Source organism: Podarcis pityusensis (assembly GCF_964106645.2).
Source record: "Podarcis pityusensis genome assembly, chromosome: 3".
In the NCBI taxonomy this organism is placed as follows: Eukaryota; Metazoa; Chordata; class Lepidosauria; order Squamata; family Lacertidae; genus Podarcis; species Podarcis pityusensis.
In genome coordinates this window covers 25,222,736-25,247,271 of record NC_138026.1, presented here as the reverse complement: position 1 = coordinate 25,247,271, position 24,536 = coordinate 25,222,736, and the positions used below count along the sequence as shown (strand labels likewise).

Genomic DNA, 24,536 nt, shown 5'->3' with positions numbered 1-24,536 from the left:
CCACAGCCAATCTGGACCGGAGGTGTTCAGTAGTCTCAAAATGTTAAGGGTGTTTCACAGCATTCTTTACTGGCAATGAAATAATATTGTCTCCATGCTGATGGATCATCCAACAAAGATATAACTGTCTTTCTATTTTGTTATAGCCTGCTAGCTGACATTAAACAGAAAGTGTTCTATTATTGACCTAATAGTCCATCAGACTAACCTTTTGCAATGACCTTTATATAACGATATCCGAATCCACCTCTCTGTGTAGGCTAAGAGCTTAAGGCTGCAATCCTACATACACTGACCTAAGAGTAAGCTCCCTTGAACTTAATGGGACTTGCTTTTGGATGCACCTGTTTAAGATTCTTCTGCAAGAGAACTGTTTGTGCCATTTGAAAGTGACAAGGGAAAGAGGCAAACTTTTGAAGCTGCCTAACAAAGCCCTTAGGGACGCAGGTGGCACTGTGGGTTAAACCACAGAGCCTAGGACTTGCCGATCAGAAGGTCAGCGGTTCAAATCCCCACAACGGGGTGAGCTCCCATTGCTCGGTCCCTGCTCCTGCCATCCTAACAGTTCGAAAGCACGTCAAAGTGCAAGTAGATAAATAGGTAACGCTCCGGCGGGAAGGTAAACGGCGTTTCCGTGCGCTGCTGTGGTTCGCCAGAAGCGGCTTAGTCATGCTGGCCACATGACCCGGAAGCTGTACGCTGGCTCCCTCGGCCAATAAAGTAAGATGAGCGCCGCAACCCAAGAGTCGGCCACGACTGGACCTAATGGTCAGGGGTCCCTTTACCTTTAACAAAGCCCTTGGGGAAACGTGCCTGTTCCTCTGGGTGGCTGGTGCTACTGTGGGAGGAGAAGTTATTATTTATGAGCCTTCTTGCTCCCCAGGATCAGTGCTAGAGTAGCGCAAACTGAGAAAATTGTCTCAGGTAGCAGGTATTAGCATGACAGTGAATTGGGACCCACATCCTCAGATGCCATACTTGTTTGTCTCACTACCGCCTGTCATTATTGCTGCTAACACAGGCCACCTACATGCAGCTTCTGCTTTGGTCTGAGGAAGGGGCAAGGGGGGGTCCTTCCTCAGAACGAGGCATTCTGGGTGAGGTGACTAGAACAGCAGCTGCTGTGATTTGCTGCAGCAGCAGCACAAGCACTCTCCCGGCCATGACAAAAGGGGAAGGGCAGGCTGAGAATCCGCCAGCGCTTTTAATGCAGCAGCAAAACATTGGAGGGGGGGGGACTAAATACAGGGGAAAGGGGAAAGAGCAAAGGGGTGGCAGCAACCAGGAGATAAAGGAGGAGGAGTTAGCAATGGCAGGGGGAAACAGCAGTGGGGGGTCGGTGAGTGTAGGGTGCCCTAATTCTTGTGCCAGTCCTGTTGATCCCTGCATGCTCATTCTGTATATAGTTGAATATAAAGAGATACAGTGGTACCTCGGGTTACATGCACTTCAGGTTACAGGCGCTTCAGGTTACAGACTCTGCTAACCCAGAAATAGTACCTCGGGTTAAGAACTTTGCTTCAGGATGAGAACATAAATCGTGCTCCGGTGGCGCGGCAGCAGCGGGAGGCCCCATTAGCTAAAGTGGTGTCTCAGGTTAAGAACAGCTTCAGGTTAAGAACAGACCTCCAGAACGAATTAAGTACTTAACCCGAGGTACCAATGTATTATGAAAATATGAAAACTCTGTACAGTACAGTGGTACCTTGGGTTAAGAAATTAATTCGTTCTGGAGGTCCATTTTGGGATGGAGGGGTGGCAGTGCATGTGACGTGGGGACTTCACTCTTTCTAGCTGCCACTGCCTTGAAAATCGCCCTCACTGGCACACAAATTAGGCCTAATTGTGTGTCGGGGGGGTCACATGAGCTCCCCCCCCAACCCTAATTGCCACTGAAGGGTGATTTTCATAATGACAGCATGCAGGAAGGGAAGGGGTCACTCCCCAAAAAACTGCGGCTTCCCGGAAAATCGCCCTCTGTGCAGCAGTTAGGCTTAGGAAAACAGGCCCAAAAAATGTGACTGGATGTTTCTCTCCCCCAACGCACCCCATTTCCCGCTCTGTAGCTTAATTGCTGTCCAGGGCCAAGGAATACTCATGCTTTAAACAGATCTATGGGGAAAGACCTATTTGTTCATAGGAATCTTCTTTCCTGTATGTAACACTGTCCATGTCTTAACGACTATTTGGTCACAGAATCCATTTGATATGTCTAAATGGGTCTATCAGCAGACAATTCATAGTTATCTTCAAAAAAACAACAACCCCAAAACCATACAGTTTGTTATAGAAATGCTGATAAGTGTTCCCCTGGCAAATTCTTTTGATAATGTAATAGGCTTATTGAAGCATATAGAAAAAAGCTTATAAGAAACACTGATCAAAAGAGAGGAAATGATACATTGCGATGGAAAATATGAAAACTGCATTGCAGATTTAAGATTACATTGGACTTAATAAAGCATAATGGGATGAATATGAAGTATAGAGAACTAATAAAATACATGATAGGTTTGATATAATATGCAATAAACTGAATGGACAAATGCACCCAGTGCTTTGATACAGTGCATATTGAAAAATTCAGGCAGGGATAATGTAGTTTCATCAGATAATGTGTTTCACTCTTTTTTTGGGGGGGAGGGGGGTTATTTTATTTTTTAACACCGAAAAGGCAAGTTCAGACAAACTACAAAAAGATGTGGCTCTTTCCAAGCCCTCGGTGTTCGCTCCAGAGCAGTTAAGCTTGGCTTCCTTGCCTCATTACTTTAGCTTTCAGTTATGCTCTTTGCAAATTAACAGTGCTCAGACGGCAAAGCCTGAAATATGATAGATTATTAAGAGGCTGCCCCTTGGATTTTAAGGTTCGGCTTTCCTACACAATGCCTGCCAGATCATTAGTCCTGCTGGAAGGTAGGAGCACAGATGTCACAGAGACTCATTTGTGGAGGGCAATCCAACACATTGTTGCTGGTCCTGTTGCTATGATGCATTCTGTTTCCCAGCAATATTTCGAATGCATTGAAATTTCCCCAGCAGTCCTATGGTTTTTGACAGCCAATGTGCACCCTCAGTTGTGTACCTTCATTTCTTATCTATCAGATGCCACCTGAAGCAGCTCACTTCACCCTGATCCATGGCAGGATCACCCCTCATGATCTCATGTTGTTCTAGTGCTTATGGAAATGCTAATAGCCTACTACATTTGGTATAAATTCATTCCAAATGTTATCGTATTTATCCATACAGAGCCTGCACCTGTAAGCAGCCTGTTCATAAATTGCCAATGATGTCAGTCCATTGATTGAAGGGTATCATATCTTTATTTTTCCAATTCCTCTTGGCCACCATTAGGGCACGGAAAAACCCATTTCCATTGTCTCGTTGATAATGTCCATGCTGCAGGTATATAGTTCAGTAAAATACTCTCCGCCTAAAGATTTAACTTTTTCTGCACCGTCATAGTTAACAAGTTTGGGGAGAAAGTGCTGGACTGTGTTAAGTAAAGAACAAGGTACAAAGATGTGTTTCAGAGAGGCATTGTCCTTGCCACATCCCCAACACTGAGCTATCTTAGCGAACCCGTTTTTTATACAACCGTAAAGGGGTCCAATAAACTCTAAATATTATTTACTGTTGTATTGGTCTTAAATCGAATGACACCTTAGGTATTGAAGCCAATACAGTTTCCCACTGTCTGGGTAATAATGATCTTGTCAAAAACTTAACAGGGGGAAAAATGTGTGCCATTATTTTAAGTTGCTGGTGCAGGCTACAATCCCCCCACCCCCGCCCATTTGCTGGGCTGTAGGTGGTTTGGGTTGAGTCAAGGAGCCCCTCCACTTGCTTTCAGCAGCTCAGCCAGTATACCCCTGCCCACCACTAATGGATTGATGCCTGCATCACTCTTCTGCCCGCAGCATGTACAAGTGGAAGGAAGGCTTACACTGGTATCCACATTGATAAAACCAAGCAGACAGTCCTGTAATGAGGCATTCCAAGGTGGGGCAGGGCTGAGCCAGCCTGGGATCCGCTAGATCCTGAGCAGCTCTCTCAGTCGGTGCTGGCTGGCATCGGGCCTGATCCGAGCCCGGCTGCAGCATAATCTGAGGCTGGTACAGGGATCAGGACCCATCTGCCTGCCCCTGCCCCTTACACCACTGCCACGAGTGCCCTTGGCAGCAGCGGGTTTAGATTGCAGTCTTACTTGCAAATAGTACACGAGCACGTTCTCCTTCCAGGAGCTCATCAATGATATTTAACTAACTGGTAATATTTAACACTTATGAATTGTATCTAACTGGAGTAGCAATTGGTTCGATCCCCAGGCTGTTGTCCCATCAGAAACCCTGGTAATCTGCTGTTATTTTAAAAGCAGGATTCAAACTAATTAGAGCAGAATGACCTGCCTTCAATTCTGGGCACCTTCCATATTCCACATATAATAACTTTCTGCAGCTTGAAATAAGGCTTCAAATACTGATGGGGTAATCACTATCATATATGGCACCAGTTGCTCCTGGCGTGGCAGGAAATTGAACTGGATGCATCACTAGCATGATCTGGCTGTCCCTTTAAATTAGATGTCTGTGTTTCAACATGAGATCCCCCAGAGTCCCTACAGTGCAGAGCTTCCCGCACTGGGCACAATTTAAGACTGTGCCTTACTACCAAAGGGAAAGAAAAGGACACATCCGTATTCGGCCAGCCTTTGTTGCGAGAAATGGTCTGTATTGTGCAGTGGAGACATTCAGTCCAGCTAAGAAAAATAAAATAAAACACACAACTTTCACCTTCACAATATAGCTTTGTGACCTGAATTGAGCAGATCCACTGAAAAGAAGGCAAAAGGAATAGAAATTGAAAGTCTGCAAGCAACCAGCCCTCCTCTTCAGGGGTATCATCTGTGGAAGTGCCTTGGAAGTTAAATATGTCTGAGCAGGAAGAGCAAACAGAGGACTGGTTTGGAGGGTTTTTTTTTATTTTAAAAAAAGAATTAAATGAGATACGAGAATGAAGCTAAGATTGCATCTGCAGTAGATGTCTTTCCTGATGGAAATGTGTAAACTAAGTTTGAGCTCCATGCAGAGAAAACGGAGTGCTGGAACATCGGCATCAGTGAAGTCCTCAAGAGCTCAATGCAGATACAGTCCTCCAAGGAAACACCAAGCCCAAGAGGATGCCAGCGTGGTTAGTGAGCAGAGGCAAGGAAGCTTTTAGAGGCAAGGCAGCTTCCTTCAGGAACTGGAGGCCTTGCGCAAATGAGAATAAAAAGGAACACAAAAGAAATGCAAGCAAACAATAAGGTTACTGCCTAAAGTTTGGGACACTGAGTGGGGAGACCTGGATTCAAATCCTGTGATTCTTTAGAGGTGCTTTAGCAGTGAATGCCCTGCACTGGTAGTGGGCTGGACTCGATGACCTTTGAGATCTCTTCCAGCTCTGTGATTCACTTTTCTGATTTAGTACTAGGTTGCCTGTCTTAACAGCATGGGGAGTGTCTAACTGGGTGTGACACAGAGATCTGGGCACTTGCTATCTTTCCATTTTAATGTCCCCATATAGAAAATAGTGATATTGCCTTCACAAGGTTTTTTTTTTTTTTTAATGTGTGGGTGTATGGATGGAAAAAACCAATAGTGCTGAATAAATCCTTGGTAATGATATTTTCCCAGAGGAAAAATTTATTTTCAATTGCCTTTGTTCTCAGAGCATCTAAATCTTTCTTTAAAAAGTCTACAAAAGTTCACTGTTAAAGCTTTGACTTTCCAGTTTTGCATATTTAGTTGTTTAGTCGTGTCCGACTCTTCATGACCCCATGGACCAGAGCATGCCAGACACTCCTGTCTTCCACTGCCTCCCGCAGTTTGGTCAAACTCATGCTGGTAGCTTCAAGAACACTGTCCAACCATCTCATCCTCTGTCATCCCCTTCTCCTTGCGCTCTCAATCTTTCCCAACATCAGGGTCTTTTCCAGGGAGTCTTCTCTTCTCATGCGGTGGCCGAAGTATTGGAGCCTCAGCTTCAGGATCTGTCCTTCCAGTGAGCACTCTCGGCTGATTTCCTTAAGAATGGATACGTTTGATCTTCCTGCAGTCCATGGGACTCTTAAGAGTCTCCTCCAGCACCATAATTCAAAAGCATCAATTCTTCGGCGATCAGCCTTCTTTATGGTTTAGCTCTCACTTCCATACATCACTACTGGGAAAACCATAGCTTTAACTATACGGACCTTTGTCGGCAAGGTGATGTCTCTGCTTTTAAAGATGCTGTCTAGGTTTGTTATTGCTATTCTCCCAAGAAGCAGGCGTATTAGTGTACCAAACAAAACAAGGGCTTTCCTTTTCCTCGCCCTTTTGCTGTATCTGCTCTCTCTTTCTCAGCCTCCTGCAATATTTCCCCCCCAAGGTTATAGCTGCTCAGAAAGAACTCTTGGAGTGTAAACGCATGGGCAACCTCAACTGTGGAGGCTGCTGATGCTCTAAGTAGCCGAGTTTCATATAGAGTTGGCATGTGTGTCCCTGAACTGACTAAATCCACTCCAAATCATTTCTAATGTGCCACAGGGTGATCTCATTAATCTCTGATACTCAGACAGATGATGAGTAGCCCAGAGTCATACACAGAAAATGCCTTTTGGAAATTATTTTGTCTGAGGGCAGAACGTGTCTGATTCCAAGACACTAACATTTGAGTGCCCAGAAGCCTAGTGTGCATTGGGTTTTTTCTTTTTCTTTCCAGATTTGTTCACTGCTAACTGGTGCCAAAAAGCCATTCTGAGCCTTTCAAGGCAATTATTTTAAAGCAAACAGCACATTTAAGACAGAGGGACTTGCACAGTGCGTGCGAGGAAGCTATAAGGAAGACTAATGTTCAGGGTCGTTAAGAGATTTTTATTTAAGATTAAATGAAGTGTGCAATCTTTTTGTATCCTAATTAGAATTCTCACATAGAAATGTGAACAGCTTCATAAAGAGCATAACTTTGATGGTCTGATGCCCAGCTCCAAATGAGAGATGCAGGAATAACTTTTGCTATATATTTTATTGCCATTAGGTGGCATATTTCTCTTCACAAAGGCAACTATAGTCCAGTTGCCCAAAGTCAAAATCTGCTTTTGGGAACATGAATCGGGCTGCCAGAAGGCCTAACCACGTTTTCTGATCTTGGACTTAGCTATACAGCAGCAAATAAAACATTTTAAGTGTGTTGTAAAGTAAAGTGCATTATACAAATTTGACACTAGATGGCGATGGTGAGCTATGGCAAATTCAATATATTTTTCAAAACTTTTTTTAAAAAAGAATTGCACAACATTTTTCATATGTGTCTAGATTCTACCCTTCTCTTCCTATATATCATTGTAAGATGGAAGGAACATTCCTCCTCCTGTTGCAACACTATATCTTCTCCCACTGTTCTCCATTTGTTGGGGTGCAGAACTTCTGCACTGCAGATCCTTTTCTGCTTGTGGAGGATATACCTGTACCATTTACAGCCCTGATCGTCTAGTTTAGCCTGCATAGTGTGGAGGACTCCATGAGTGGTGGTGACAGTGAAATGACGGAGGAGGTAGGTTTTGTGGGCACACCCTGCTCTTCTGAACACTTGAACAGGACTACTGTGTGATGAACTCACCTTTGGTGAGTATGAGCAGTTTCTCAGAATGGCAGGTATATGCACCTGACCAGTCCATCTAAATGCTGCATGCTGTTATTGGGATGCTATGTGTGGGTTTGACCTGAATCATCACGTGTCTTCTTACATAAAAGGGGAAAGGGTCACAAGCTGCAGTTGGAAGAGTCATTATGCATACAAGTTGTCCGTGTGGAGGGCAGAGGTGCCAACTTGAATAAAATATTGGAGGGGCCTTGTATCAATCACAAGATGCGGCACACACAGAAACTATTTGAATGACAATGCTCATTAACTTTGGGGGGTTTGGCCCCCTCAAATATTTTATTGTGGGGCCTGAAGGGACCTTGGCCCCTAGGTTAAGGTAAAGGGACCCCTGACCATTAGGTCCAGTTGTGGCTGACTCTGGGGTTGCAGCACTCATCTCGCTTTATTGGCTGAGGGAGCCGGTGCAGAACTCCGGGTCATGTGGTCAGCATGACTAAGCCGCTTCTGGCGAACCAGAGCAGTACACGGAAACGCCATTTACCTTCCCGCCAGAGCGGTACCTATTTACCTACTTGCACTTTGACATGCTTCTGAACTGCTAGGTTGGCAGGAGCAGGGACCAAGCAACGGGAGCTCACCCCGTCATGGGGATTTGAACCGCCGACCTTCTGATCGGCAAGTCCTAGGCTCTGTGGTTTAACCCACGGCGCCACCCATGTCCCTACCTTGGCCCCTAGGAGTTGGCTAATAGGGTGCTGGGTGTGTGTGCAGAGTGACTTGGGACAACAGGCAGCTAGCAGATAGAGAGGGCACAGTGATGGGATCGATGCCTACTAGTCCAAACCCATGTCAACACTTCTTTTGTGCATAGGCTTAGCGCTCTGGAGCCCTGAAAAGAGCAGTTGATATGCATGGCCCAACTTGCATCTCCAACTGAACAAGGGCAGGAATAGTGGGCACAATCCTCACCCCCTCCCATGTTTATTTACCCAAACACACTTTGTTATTTGTACAGCGTCAGAATAAAAAAGTATAACGTGCAATGACATGGAGGTAAATGTCAGCTTACCTGATGCAGCGCGCCAACGATTTTGCGGGCCTCTTGATAGACAGTTTCAGGACTCCAGTGAGGGTTGACTTCCTTCAGCGCTTTTGCCAGGCGGTTGTGCTCTCGCAACCAAAGTGTATGCATAGCTGCCAGTGAAGGGACTTCACTAGCTCGACTGTCTCCCGCCAGGAAGCATTCTATCCTTTCTTCCTTGTCCGCCTTGGGGTCTTGAGCGCAAAGGGAAGGCACCTGGGCCACAAAAGGAAGGTATTCGTGGCCATTGTCAAAATATTGTGTGTTTATTCTCAGGAGGCCCTCTTCGCTTGTCAGGTTCCTCAGTTTGTTCTCTGTTGCGGGCGTGCTGCCATAAACAGTCGATGCGTCAAGGAAGGAGGTGAGGCTATTAATCTGTTGCCTTGGATTTAAGACAGAGAGGTTTCCTATGAGAAATCCTTGGTGGCCAGTGGCACATGCAGGGGATGAGCGGTAAAATGGCAGGCAGTTCAGGCTCGTAGAGAATGTATCGTTGGCAAAAACCTGCGGATTAAGTAAATACCTTTCGTTAGGGAACATACTGCACAACTATGACACAACTCTTGCTGATGCACATGTGGCTGAACTCTTAGGGCTGCTTCTTATGGTGTATTGTGCACACAGTGGATTAGATCTCTGAGTGGAAGGCCTCTTTCATTTTCATGACACATCAGTTGAAATATACTCTGAGTCGAGAGTGGATTTCATGCTCTTTATTCAGCTCATAGTGGTGAGGAGGAATGAATGTTCCCCCAAAATATCTGCTTTATATACATTATTTACACAATGGGCTGCACGTGATTGGCTAATTCCGGGATTCTCCTGTAGGCCAATCAGGTTGTGGATTCACTTCCACCTGGAGCTGGATTGGGTGGCTCCTACGGACCAATCAGACAGCTGCATTTTGGATCCTATTGTTCTAGGACCAATCAGACCGCTGCCTTTTCGATCCTATTCAACTCAGTACATAACATCAGTTGTCAAGGGAACAGGGGCATGTGCACAAATCACACCCTTCCCCTTGCACTTGGCATAAAGCAGTTTAATGCTCTTGTTTAGAAAGGACAAATCCTTTTGTTGTTACTGTTAAACAGTTGGGCTCCACAGGCAAATTAAAGGAGTATATTGATAATTTTTTTTGCTGTTTTGCTGGTCTGATTGTGTTTCATTTTACAGTTCCAGGTCTTTATTTGAAATCTATTCAATGGAAAATCTGCAGTTTCAGTTTAGGCATCAATTAATACCCCATCAATACATAATCACTCAAAGGGCCCCCAAGTTTTAATGGACACGGATATCATTTGCAGTTTCACAACATATGGGCTCTGATTTTAAAACCTGTTTTTTGGTGGGGTGAGGGGGAAGAGTTAAAATATGAGAATACATAGCGTGTTGGTCTTGTAAATACATGTATTACTTATGTGAATGACAAAGTGGTTAAACAGGCATAATTGGGGTAAGGCGGCCCTTTAAGTAAACTGTTCCTAAGCTGCTAAGGGCTTTATAGTAACACTTTGAATTTGGCCCAATAACAAATTGACAGCCAGTGTCAATCTCTGAGCAGAGGTGCACTATGCTGACACCCGTCTCAGCTACCACCAAGGCTATCTAGGTCCTCCAGGAGCGAAGCTGGAACCAGAAGCCAGATTGCATTCCTGCTCCTTCAAAGGAAGTGCAATCCTGTCCAGGGCAGACAATTGGCCAGTTTCTCAGATATTTGTAAGAATGATGGGAGGTTTTCAGTAGCCCACCAGAATAAAGGTATATGTGTGCGTGTGTACGTGCAGTATTTGAAAATGAAGGATGCACAAAACCCACATACACATTTTTTTTACCTGACATACCTACAAGAAAATACGACTTAGAAATGTGTTTCTCCGCCAGGCCAGGGCCTATTATTAGACAAAATGAGGGTCAGCTGGCTTAGCAGATGCTGGAAAGGAGAGAATGAAAGCAAGGTCTTGGGAGGGTAGACCTGTGTGTACACATGGCCGGCCTACAACCCCAAAGCTAACCTGGTGCCCTCAGCTGCAGGGAAGGTTGTTGTTCTGTATTGAAGTAGGCTTCTGTGCACAGAATGGGAGATGATGGAACTCCATCTTGTCCTTGGCCCTGTTGCCCCTACCCATTTTGTCTGAAGTTTAGCAACACATCACCTAATGTAATGAACCATGACAAGGCAGGATAAGAAAAATGGGCCGTTCCCTCATGGGGAACTCTCTCAGTTGTGAATTTCAAAAGATAACCAAACTTTGGAAAGAGGACAAATTTTCTCTGCCATTATGTACGATTGTTAAGGAAGGGCTGGTACTTTTCAATACAGTTTGCTAAAATAACCCCTCAAGGGAAACCTCTGCAGTGCTTTGATAAAGAAAAAAAGCACCAGCTTTGTAGAGATTGCTGACCTAATCCACCTTTTCTTCTGTTTGCTGTTGAGAGTAGTTCTTTTTTTTTTTTAAGCATATACTCTAGAAGTCAAGATAAGCTCTATAAACCCCTATATTAATCTTGCAGGTATCATATATTACATTACAAATGCATCAAATCTATTCCATGTTCAAGGTGCTATTAACAAACAAAAAGGGGATTTTTAAATTTGTGTTAATGCAGGTGGAGGAAAACCAGACTGAATGGGGGAAATGCCAGGCACACAGAGAAGAAATCTGAGATTTAAATGAGATGATGAGGGCTGAAGGATACTTGTAATGGAGCTTTAAAATCTGTGGCTTAATGACATTTCCCCCCCACATTATTCAATAGGCCGTGTTGGTTTTTTTTTTTTCCTTTTCTAAAATAGCACTGAAAACTCATTACTGTGGGGAATGCTATCAAGGAGGCTATTATGTTAAATACTTGCTTATCTTCTAAGCTGATTAAAACTTGTTTGATTAATAAATGCTCCCACTTCTTTGCTCATTAGTTTAGTGGAAACAGTTCCAAGGAGTGATCCTTTATTTTGACAATGAATATTTCTCTGGTTAATCGTGGCCTTTATTGCCTCTGTTGTGTAATCAAGTGTTTTCTTTGCTTGATGTTCCCCTGATGCAGTGTTTGCCTCCTTTATTAATTTGGTCGTTTAGATGCATCTTATTTTCCCTTTCAATTGAAGAGAAGGAATTTTTAGGATCCAATGGACCTCCATTCCCCCAGCTGAAAATGAGCCTAAGCCCAGGTTAACTCCCATTGCTCATATCCACCCCTCTTTCATTCTTCTCTTCCTTTCCTCTCTTGCCTTTCCCAATTTAAACTGTAAATTCCTCAGAGCCAGAGCACCAAGTGAATCTATGGCAACACTGTTCCTACTATTGCTTGGTGTGACTATATTGGATCCTATATTCTTTTGAAACACTGTTTGTGAAGTAGAATCTGAATAAATTCACTAGGCATTTAATTACTTAGTGAACTAAGGTGAAAAGGTTCTTGCAACACACCAAGCGGTGGCAGGGGGAGGGGTAGGAATCTGTCAGTTTTTGTTTCTCCCCATTTCTCATTTTCCCATTCTTAAGTTCTCTACATTTTAAAAAGTCCTCCTGAAAGCTCACCAGCATTTTAGTGCGGATTTATCCTAATGTACATACTTCTGTATGCAATTTTGCCTCAAATACACATTTCTGCAAAGCAATTTCCCCTCATGCAATGCATTTTGTATGTTATTAAGGTAAAGGGACCCCTGACCATTAGGTCCAGTCGTGACCGACTCTGGGGTTGCGGCGCTCATCTCGCTTTATTGGCCGAGGGAGCCGGCGTACAGCTTCCAGGTCATGTGGCTAGCATGACTAAGCCACTTCTGGCGAACCAGAGCAGCACACAGAAACACTGTTTACCTTCCCACTGGAGCGGTACCTATTTATCTATTTGCACTTTGACGTGCTTTCGAACTGCTAGGTTGGCAGGAGCAGGGACCGAGCAATGGGAGCTCACCCCGTCGTGGGGATTCGAACCGCCGACCTTCTGATCAGCAAGTCCTAGGCTCTGTGGTTTAACCCACAGTGCCACCCGCGCCCCTATGTTATTGTATGTTATTACCCATTCATTTATTTTAATTTATTTGTTTATGTCCTTACTATGTTGCTTTTTAAGTGATATCAAACATGCCTCATGTCTTCTTGTTCTTGCAACCTAGAACATCTTACTGTACTGTATTTACATGAAGTTATTTCCTTTGCACAGTACCATGCCAGAAGGAAAGCTCAGCTTGTCTATTACAAGGGGGAAATATAGAGGCATAATTTTGTACCTGAAAGTTTTACCTTCTGTGGCTCATTGCAGTTCATTGGGCAAATTGGGTTAGAGATGGTGCATTGGAGCCGAAACACAGATGCCTTCTGCTCCCCACCCTCAATGATCCTGACCCAAATAAGCCCCTCCCCTGGATACTTCTTTTTTTCTAGGAAAGAAAAATAGATGTGGCGTTCCAATCACAGAACCACTGTGAAACATCATCCTACATAGACCCCAAATCCTATGTGATCTGCAAGAGCAACACCAATGCTTGCAACAATCGTATGTGCTCTTTTATAATACAGTGGTACCTCGGGTTACATACGCTTCAGGTTACATACGCTTCAGGTTACAGACTCCACTAACCCAGAAATAGTGCTTCAGGTTAAGAACTTTGTTTCAGGATGAGAACAGAAATCGTGCTCCGGTGGCGTGGCAGCAGCAGTAGGAGGCCCCATTAGCTAAAGTGGTGCTTCAGGTTAAGAACAGTTTCAGGTTAAGTACGGACCTCTGGAACGAATTAAGTACTTAACCCGAGGTACCACTGTACCTAGGAGTCATCATCAATGCTCCAAAAAAATGTGCTCTGAGAAATTACAGGACCAAAATGAACTAGGCTCCTTCTTTGTAGTTCACCTCATTTCCAAGCGCTAACTCAGAAGCAAAGCTCTGCCGGATAAGATTAAATGAATTTAAAGACTTCGATGCACATGGAAAGGAGTATCAGGCTATATTTTCAACCTGCATACCTTGATCTGAATACTTGAACAGAGCCCCTATACACATGCGGAGCTCTGTCCACACAATTATCATCGTGAACACAAAGTTACCAATTGTGTAGACTGGAGGTGGGCAATCTGTGGCCCTCCAGATGTTGTTGGACTTCTAACTCATCCCTGTCAGGGGCTGATGGGAGTTGGAGCCTGACAATACGTGGAAGGCTACAGGTTCCCCATCCTGGGCAAGTACGGCTGTATGCAAGAGGACCTCTGCAGACACTCACATGATCTATGGATGCTAGGGCAGTACCTTGCCTAAACTAGTGACCTTCTAGGTGCCTCCTGCCTCCTCCATTGGCAGGAAGATAACAACCCACCTCGGTTATTTGATGAAGTCTATCAATAAAGAAATGCTTCTAGAACAGGATTCTAGCTAAAAAGGACCCACCTGACCTTAGCTTTTCACATTGAAGAGTTAGAGAGCAGATCCTCTGCTTAAAATTAGAGGCAGTATATTCACAGGATGTTTCATCCTGAATCATTAGAAGAAAATATTTCCAGCTATTTAATTGTATTTATCACCAAGGCTATTTTAAATAAAATATAATTACGATGCTGACTTTTTTTTTATTAATTATTGCAGAGGCCATCAAATAGCTACCAGCTATTAAAATCTCTCTCTGAATTGTAATTATCATACTCAAGAGGGTCCTTCTATTTTGAAAAAAGAAAATCCGTTGCTCAGAGGGATGTTTCTTATTCTCAATCCTTAAGAAAGGAACGTAAATAAATCGAGGTTGAAAAACAAACCCTAAAACACAAATTGTTCAAAGGGGCAGATAATCCATTTAATTGCATTGGGCACATTTAATAGAACTGGCTGGTTTCTTGTGATTTGAATCATATGTTTTAATGCTTTTAAATAAATAAATAAATAGCATATTTGTTAATAAGGTAAGTTGCCTTGGGAGAGTTTTGAAAAGTGGCTTAGGTCACATCCAGACCAAACATTTAAAGCAGTTTTGTACCAATTTAACAGTCATAAATTTCTCCAAATCAGGCATCCCCAAACTCAGCCCTCCAGATGTTTTGGGACTACCACCCCCATCATCCCTAGCTAACAGGACCTGTGGTCAGGAATGATGGGAACTGTAGTCCCAAAACATTTGGAGAGCCAAGTTTGGGGATGTCTGCTCCAAGTAATCCCAGGAACTATAGTTTGTTAAGGGTGCTGGGAATTGTAGCTCTATGAGGGTTAAACAACAGTTCCGAGGATTCTCTGTTATAAACCAATAAATAAATTGTCACCACATCTGATGGATGAATGTTCATAGAACAATAGAATCATAGAACTGGAGAGTTGGAAGGGACCCTGAGGATTTATTATTATTATTATTATTATTATTTTATTTATATACTGCCCTCCCCAGCCAAAGCCGGGCTTTGAGCGGCTAACAACAGTAAAATCATACAACATTCTAAAATCAGTTCATTCTAAAATCAGTTCAAATCAGATTAATGGCAACCATTGGGCTAGAGTTCTGTGAGGATTGCCAAAGGAGGGGGTCAGGCTGTGCTTTGGCCAAAGGCCTGGTGGAACAGCTCTGTCTTGCAGGCCCTGCGGAAAGATGTCAAGTCCCGCAGGGCCCTAGTCTCTTATGACAGAGTGTTCCAGGCACCCCCAAACTCGGCCCTCCAGATGTTTTGGGACTACAACTCCCATCATCCTAGACCACCGGTCCTGTTAGCTAGGGATGATGGGAGTTGTAGTCCCAAAACATCTGGAGGGCTGAGTTTGGGGATGCCTGACCTAGTCCAATCACCTGTACTGCAGGAATCTCAACTAGATCACACATGACAGATGACCATTTGTATGTTTGCCGTCTGCTGTCCTTAATTCTGTGGCTCTTCATCCTCAGAGCTCATCTCCTCTGTCCTGAAAACGTAGTTCAAATCCACCAGCTCCTTCCTCAAGCAATGTCCCATCATGCTTTGCTCAGATGAGTGCCTGATGTAGCATTGGCTCAGCTTTCAGGTTCAGAGGAGAGAGAGAAAACTGCTTCTGCCTGCTTGTTCACTCTCATTATCATATCAAACACCTTCCGCCTTGAGGATTTTTGCAAGACCCAAAGGGGCCAGCGTGGGGCTCATTTCCCTCCCAAGAACTGGAGAGTTGGAATGGAGGTCAAAGGTCATCCAACTCCCTGCACAACACAGAAAAGTCACTACAACATCATCCCTGATAGGTGGCTATTTAACTTCTGCTTAAAAACTTCCCACAAAGAAGAGTCCACCACCTTCTAGGACAGTGCCTTCCACTTTGAAACACCTTGTAACCATCAGTAAGTTATTTCCATCTTAAATGGGACTGCATTAAAAAATCCATCTTTTAATTAGTGTACCAAGTGTTGAAAGGCACTAGCAAAAATTAGCTTGACCTAAGATACAAAGGATTCTTGTGAACATCCTGTGGCAGAATTGCTCCATAAAGTTTCATAAATACACACTGCTATACACTTTTTCCATTGCAATAGGTTCATCTAACTTTCTCTGCCTTTGTTTTAGAAACTGTGTTTTGTATTAAATGCAGCCAGAATTTCCAGACAATATTATTATGCCGACGACAATCACAATACACAACTGAGAATGGTCACGTGCATTTTGACCCCCCCCCCACCCACAGGATAGCACACTGCCTATGAAGGAGACAAAAACACCTCCCAAAATGTTTTAGAAAAATCTTTCTGGTTGCTCCTATTGGACAGGTGGCGGCACAATGAGAAGCCTCTTTTGTTAGCTATGCTAGCCTTGGTGTCAAGTCTTCCTTGTGCAAAGTAGGGGGCATATAAGCTATATGACCACCAGCAACAGCTTTTGTAATTTTCTTGCACAGTACAGTTGCTACATTTTACACAGCGGAAGCTCACACCCATCAGACTTTGTATGAGCCTATTTAAATGGACAGTAATTTTGTAATACTCAATCTCGCAACATACTGAAGGTAGGAGAATAATCCATGCAGCGATTCCTTAAATGAGTGATATTCATTTATGTGCTACCTGCTTTGAAAGGAATGGGACAACCTATATGTGCAGGAGAGCCTTATATGCATGGGGGAAATAATTTATAGTTTATGGTGCAATTAGACGTGATATTTCTTTTAAAAATCAACGGCACCTTAATGTACAGTGGTACCTCGGGTTAAGTACTTAATTCGTTCCGAAGGTCCATTCTTAACCTGAAATTGTTCTTAACCTGAAGCACCACTTTAGCTAATGGGGCCTCCTGCTGCCGCTGCGCTGCCGGAGCACGATTTCTGTTCTCATCCTGAAGCAAAGTTCTTAACCTGAGGTACTATTTCTGGGTTAGCGAAGTCTGTAACCTGAAGTGTATGTAATCTGAGGTACCACTGTAGTATAATAATAATAATAATAATAATAATAATAATAATAATCTGGCATAGACTCCTCCCTAAGCCATCTGGCACAGTAAAGTTTTTTACCAGCAATAAACATTCTCATTATACTTACAAAAAAGTATCAAAACAACTGTTTAAAAATTGGAAAGGGGAAACAACAGTAGATTCTCAAAATGCATAGGCAATCAAAGTTTCCAGGCAATTTTAAAACCTAAGATGAAAGGAAGACAGACAAATATCAGGAGGGCGAGGGTGCCACACCTGACACCAGCAGAGGCACCATCAATTGCTGACTGACATCCCTGTGGAAGGAACCTCAAACAGTGAGTTTTGCCTGACTGCAAAGAGCCCTCAGGGTGAGCTTCCAGGAGCGAGTCTTGTGTATTACTGTAGCCAACTATAACCTAGGAAATTTTTTCCCCATCTGTTTTAAATACATGTTTGTTTGCTACTTTTTGAAGGGTGAAAAGGGCAACACTTTGGTTTGGAAGAATGCCCATTTTCCAGCTCTATAATTTCACAGCGTCCACTGATGGGGGAAACAAGTACAAAACAAAACAATCTTTAGATATTCTGAAACTGTACCATTAACAGGATGCAGTTCTGTAGCTCATTTCCCAAGTGGAGCGCTTGACGTGGTACTTTCATCTGCCAGAATGTGTACTATGGAAGAGCATGATGATATTCCACAGGAAGATGTAAGTCCAGGATAATAAAAAATATCTCTCTATGGAGCCCTCTTATTTGAAGAAGCAGCAAAACAAAACCTAGCCAGGATAACACTCTCCTTGACAATTCTTATTCTGCAAAATACCCTCGGTAGCATTTCAAAAATATGGCCAGAGAAGCACATTGCAAATAAGTACTTATTTACCAATTTGCAAGAAGCTTGCCAGATAATATCACCTTAATTCCACACACGCCTTTAGCTCAATCAAATGAATGAAACAAAGATCTAGATCAGAAATGTCAGAGTAACTCCAAGTGTGAGAGTTTGCATTTCTGTTTGGTCCATCCCTGCTGGCACAGTGAAACCTAGGTCTGAGCAAAATGTTCTTAAGAATAATTCAGTTTCAACTAAAAGTAAACTAAACAAACTAAATGGCTCAGTCCATAAGGCTACAGCTCAAGTCATCCCTGACCACTTGCCATAGGAAGGAGGACCTCATATTGACCACCACTACATCGTGTTCTTTGATTCTTCAACAGTTAATTCCAGTTCATATGAACATAAGAAGAAACCTGCTGGATCAGGTCAAAGGCCTATTAGTTTAAAATCCTGTTCTCACAGGGGCCAACCAGATGCTTATGAGAGAGGAACCCCCAAGCAGGACCCGACTTGTGATTCCCAGGTGGTACATAGTTGCTATTGAAAGCCTCCTTGAATTTGTCTAATCCTCTTTCAAAGCCTCCTTGAATTTGTCTAGTGGCCATCACCTCCTCTTGTGGAAGCAAATTCCACACAGATTGCTGTTGGCTCGCTGCACAGCTTTTACAATTTCACAGAGTGATTTTGGATTGGGAGGGAAAACTAGCCCATGCTCCTAACTGTTAGGTGCAATGGCATAAGAGTTGGGGAAGCAACTGTCACCTTCCTACCCCTGTTCCCAATAGAAATCCAGAACTGTAGAAGCAACTTTGCTAAGCTGGGTCCCTAACTGCTATGCCAGATATGCTGGGTATGTTCACATCCTTCACAAGGGCCCGTAGTATGTCCAGGGTAGGTTTCTTGCCCTTGTCCATCCTAAGCAGTATCAGGTTTCTGTTGCATCTGAAATAGCTATATAAATGGGAGTCTCTGCCGCTCAGTAGGTGCACCTCCTCGTTCAAAGGGATTATAATTTGGCCTTTAAATTTAGGCATTATTCTGTGTTGTTCTTGACTTGTATTGTACAGAAAGGGAAATTTAAAATGGAGTAAGAACAGTGGTGCCCCGCAAGACAAATGCCTCGCAAGACGAAAAACTCGCTAGACGAAAGGGTTTTGCGTTTTTTGAGTCGTTCCGCAAGACGAATTTCCCTATGGGCTTGCTTTGCAAGACGAAACGTCTTGCGAGTTTGTTTCCTTTTTCTTAAAGCCGCTAAGCCGTTAATAGCCGCTAAGCCGCTAATAGCCGCTAAGCCGCTAATAGCCGTGCTTCGCAAGACGAAAAAACCGCAAGACGAAGAGACTCGCGGAACGGATTAATTTCGTCTTGCGAGGCACCACTGAATTTTAATTAACGGGAAACACTTCATGTCAAAACAAACAGTGACTAGCAGGAATGAATAATCTGGCAATGGGGAGGCTTGCTATAGTGAAGGCACTGTAAGGGGACTGTTAAGCCAGCGAAGGAGTAACCGAACACTGAATTCTTTGCTTAAGAGCTTTTGTATTCTTCAGGGGAAGGTGCTAATCAGTAGAAAGTATCTTCCAAAGGTGCCTTCTGCTTTTCGAGCAGTGTTGTTTGCCAGGAGGAGGAGGAGGAAAAATCTTCCACAGAACAGCAAAGTATTGCATTCATTAATTCTAGGGATCATACTGCTTTTGACAAACACACATTTTCAAGGATAGAAAGCTCATACTAAAAACATGCAGCAGAATTACAGCCTCATATATATTCTAACATATATCCTCAGAGAAGGGCCATATAGCTCAGGGGTAGAGTACTGTACTTTTCTGTGCATAACACCCCCCTGTGTATAAGACTCCCCCTATTTTGGGTGACAAAAATTTTAAAAATGGGGGGAGATTACCTGGAGTTGTTGAACTGTTTTGGGGGGAGGATTGCCAAAAAACACTTACCTGCCAGACCTACGCTAACACTCGTGCGTGTCGCGACAGCCTGCTAATGTCTGTCCCCTCACTGGTAGAAGCAGCCAATTGCCTGCCCAATTACCGCAGCAACAGCCAATCAACACCACCCCTTGATGCAGCCACCAGTAACACGCTGCTGACAACCTCCGGCTTGCAGCATCAACCAATCCCATGTCCCCCCTATGTACTATCCGTGTATAAGACGCCCCTATTTTGAACACAATTTTAGAGTATAAAAACCTAGTCTTATACAAGGAAAGGTACGGTATCTGCTTTCCATGCATAATGTCTCATGTTCAGTCCCTGGCATCTCCAGGCAGTGCCCGAAACACTGGAAAGTCACTGGCCCACAGTCACTCTAAAAAAATAATAATAATAGCCCTTCATAGCAATACATATGGACATAAGGATGTTTTTTTGAGAGCACAACAAGTATCAAGAACAGCTGTGGCTCAGTGGTAGAAGCATCTGCTTTGCATGCAGGAAGTCCCACATTCAATTCCCAGCATCTGCAGGGAGGGATGGTCAAGAACCACTGTCTAAAATCTTGGAGGCCTACTGCCAGTCGGTGTATACAATAGTGACTTCATTATTGGGTATGTTCCTATGGAATAGCGTACCTGTAATGCTAACTTATTGTGGCTAATAAAAACTAATTGAAAAAGGAACGCAAAATTAGTGAATTTTGATAACACTCTGAAAATCAGTTCATCCCCAGTGAAATAATAGCTTTCTAGATTTTGTGTTTCGCTGTCTTTGCCCTCATAGGAAAATTTAAACTGAATGACACCTTTAAAACAGAGAATAATTTGTTTCTACTTTCCTTACTGGAATGAAAAACTTGATGCAGAAGACCATAGTAAACCCCCCCCATCCTGATAAAACTCTTGGTTTAGCAACAAAATATAAACATGGCCTTATTTATTCTCTCATATTTTAACTACTTTTATCAACCATTATATTTTAAAGAAAACAAACCGAAACGATACCTGTATTGGAAAACATGGACTCCTGTTTTCACAGGTCCGTTGGCAGTCTGCTTCTCCCAGAAAGGAAGGTCGATTTACACTCTGTGGCGTAAATGCAAGGTCATGACTGATATATTGCCCCCACACAGTGATCATATCAGAATGTCGCTCATCTTCAGTAACAGCCTCATTAGATACCTCAATAATGTTTCTTGTCACTTCACGCACCTGGAGAAAAAGAGTTAACTGAGCTGGCACGTGAGACACTATTTACTTTTCATTCAATAGCCAAAGGGGGTGAAAGCAACTAAGAACTGACCACTTTAGCCAAAATAACGTAAGTCACAAAGTTGTTCTATTTTAAAAACATATTTCAGTTTTATTAATTTGTTAAACATGTACAACTTAAACAGCTTAACACACACACACACCCTCTCTCTTGGCAAAGTTGTTTTGAGGCAGGGATAGGGAAACTGCGGCTTTCTGGATTGTTGGAAACCAATCAGCCTCAGTCAGCCTAGTCAACGGTGTGGAATGATGGGAGTTATAGTTCAGTAATATCTGAAGAGCCATAGGATCCTCAGTCCTGCTCTAAGTGGTAAATGAGAAGCCATAGGTGCCAACTCCCTGGAGCCCTGGGTGCCCGAGCACCCACAAATTCCCCATGAAGGGGCCAGGCACCCACAAATTTCACTGCCAGGGTCACACACGCCGCATGGCACCCACAGCCCCAGGCAGCCACTCCTGCGAGAAGCTTGTCTTTAATTATCTTTAGGCAGAAACAAAGGACCTTATTGCATGGTAGCTACATTAGCACTGCGATCCTGTGCCAGTCTGCTTAGAAGCAAGTCTCATTTGTTACTGTTTAGTGGGTGGGTTTTATTTTTTCCTTCATCACATTCTCTCTTGTGCTGTGGCTCTATGCCTGGAAACTTCGTTGATGCAGGGTATAGAAATCTCTTATAAAAAAATACACGTTTTAATGATTTCACAGAGTACCAACCGACGGCAATGGAAATCCATTATGTAGGAAACCGTAATTCCATCCTTTGGGCTGACTTAGTCCATCTTCATAAACTGGAGGAAGCCATCTAGCCAGGGCTGTGTTGGAGGCTCCCCATCTAGGATGCTCCCTATGCAATTGAAATGTTTTAGAATACATTTTGATATAACCAGCAATATTAACTGCAGCAGGCATGTGGGCAAATATTCAAAATCTACGAGTTCAATTCAGTGACAGATTTATGAAAAGCGATCATATGCAACTCCTCAAGCTTGGGATAAGTATGGAACAAGTTTAAGGTTTGTTTTTAAAAGTCAGCTATCCCCTGCAAAACTTTTTATAGTTGGAGGCTGTGGCCAGGATCCAAAGTGCCATGGAACAAATTCCACTTTCTCAATGGAGCTTTGAACTTGTGGGTATCAAACAGGCAACACCCCATACCACACTATATACCTCTCTTGAATCTGGAGGGGATTTTCAAAGGAATTTGCAGCATGACATAAAGAAAGGGGAAGGGGAGATGTCAAACATTTTGCTTGGCATGCCCAAGTCCTTCCACACTCCTGAAGTAGTAACTCTTTGGATCCTGGCCTGTAAACACAACTCATGTTATTATGACCTCTTGGAATATGGCTCAAGAGCAAGAAAACTAAGATCTCAAGGAAATCACCCAAAGCCATGTGATTATTGGGAATAAGGAAGGAAAGAGGTTGAAAAAGATGAGAGGTTTTCACGTTGAATGGAGGGCAATTTCATGTCCATGCACACTCAACTGCATGTGTTTAGTGGGCTATGGCAAGCCCTTTGCTATTTTCAGAGCTCCCCAAACCTGGGGGCAATTAATTCTTTCTTTGTGCAAATGGCATAGGTGAAAGCACAAAGTCCCAAGTAAGCTTCTCTAAGTGCCCAAAACAGCTTTCTCAATCTCTTTCCCTCCAGATGCTTTGTAATAGAGCTGCCACAATCCCTTGCCACTGCCCATGCCAGCGGGGCTGATGGGAGTGGCAGTCCAACAACTTAGGGAGCTTGGGAAGGCTGCTCTAAAGAATGAGCAAGGAATGATGATGATAGGAAGAAGAACAGATATTTACTGGAGCACCAAAGTAAAAAGACTGTTCTATATAGGAGTCCCTGCAAGGTGCAACTGTACAGAAAGACACAGATGATCTACGCGAAGTTAGTCATACACTTATGTTTCTGTAGAGACACTTAACAGGAAACAATTATTTTAGTAATACTTCATTGATCTTCAGTATACAAAGGGGCTCAATTTGCAAAGCAATGTGGGACAGTAATACATTTAATTAACTGCGATAATTCACATTTGAAGGTTGACGTACGCCTTAATAAAGCATTCAGATTAGTTACAGCTGATTTGTCTTTATTGAAATGGCATAAAATGCTGCACATAGTGCTATTTCACTCAATTAAAAGTAATGATATGTTAATTTAACAGCTTAACCAGTGATTTTCTTCCTGATTGCTTTAATATTTTAGCAGATCACTGGAATGTTACTGGGGTAAGGAACCTTTCTTTTCAAAAGCGGTGGGGAGGCAAACAGAACTGCAAGCACATTCTGAGTGCTTGTGGATTTGTTCCCTCAGCTGAAACAAATGGGGAAACCCGAATCTTCAGCAACATGAGCAAGAGTGCTGTGTTCAAGGAAGAATGCACAGAAATATCCATAGTGAAGGGTAGGGTACAATTTTTTGACACAGTCCATCATCTGCCAAGGGCAACCTGTGTTCATATAAAGCTCCGGTTCACAGCCTGAATGCAAATCTACACTTTATATATTTCTTTATATGCAAGGTTGCTTAATCTAACTACAGTGGCACCTTGGTTTACGAACTTAATCCATTCTGGAAGTCCGTTCTTAAACCAAAGCGTTCTTAAACCAAGGCATGCTTTCCCATAGCAGCGGGGGACTCAATTTACACTCAACAGGAAGTGGAACATGTTCTGCTTCCAAGGCAAAGTTCACAAACCAAAGTTCACAAACTTCTGGGTTTGCAGCATTCTTAATCCAAGTTGTTCATAAACTAAGCTGTTCTTAAACCAAAGTACCACTGTATATCTTAATACCGAACTGCCAGATTCAATATACATGTAACATTAAAGCACTTACTGGGGCTTCTCAAAGATGGTTCAGGGTTTAAATGATACTGCACATTCCCACAAACATCTACAGCCAACAGATGTGTCCATAATGGGCTAAACAGCAAACATTTATCCTTAATCGCAAGTAACTGCTATAACTACATTTTTCAAACGAGCTTGTAAAAATTCTAAGGATTCTCAAATGAAGCAATGTGAAACTAAGTGAGCATGGAAGCCCAAGGAAAAACAAGGGAGACCAGCCTGTTTTGCATTACAAGGGGGAGAGTCAACATAATTATACCTCTTGCTGTAAGATTTACCTGTTCTGGCAAGCTCCGGTGATATGTCTGTATTTCCTGGTCATACAATTTTCTGGGCATTTTGGTGGCAGCATGTAAGGCAGACATCCAGATACATTGGCAATCATCATGAGAACATCAGCAGGTAACACATCTGGAAATTAAAAACACAGCTTCACTCTTTGTGCACAGCATTTGACTACCATTCATTATCTGTGGAATGCTCTCCCCAGCAATGCCTGCCTGGCACCTTCTTTGACATATTTTTGTTGCCACAGAAAATCTAATCTTTTCCCCAATGTTTTTA

The 24,536-nt window shown here is 43.1% G+C and overlaps 1 protein-coding gene across 5 annotated transcripts in view; it reads right to left on the bottom strand.

Annotated features, from left to right (window-relative positions):
* TPO (thyroid peroxidase) overlaps nucleotides 1-24,536 on the bottom strand; it is a 94,753-nt gene that overhangs the window by 32,374 nt on the left and 37,843 nt on the right. For all 5 annotated transcript variants that reach the window (XM_080999028.1, XM_080999027.1, XM_080999029.1 and 2 more), the window contains exons 5-8: nucleotides 24,251-24,383; nucleotides 21,830-21,959; nucleotides 20,848-21,054; nucleotides 8,693-9,208 (exon numbers count right to left, since the gene is read on the bottom strand). In XM_080999028.1, the coding sequence (XP_080855154.1) occupies nucleotides 8,693-9,208; nucleotides 20,848-21,054; nucleotides 21,830-21,959; nucleotides 24,251-24,383 (986 nt within the window). The remainder of the gene's footprint in view (nucleotides 1-8,692; nucleotides 9,209-20,847; nucleotides 21,055-21,829; nucleotides 21,960-24,250; nucleotides 24,384-24,536) is intronic.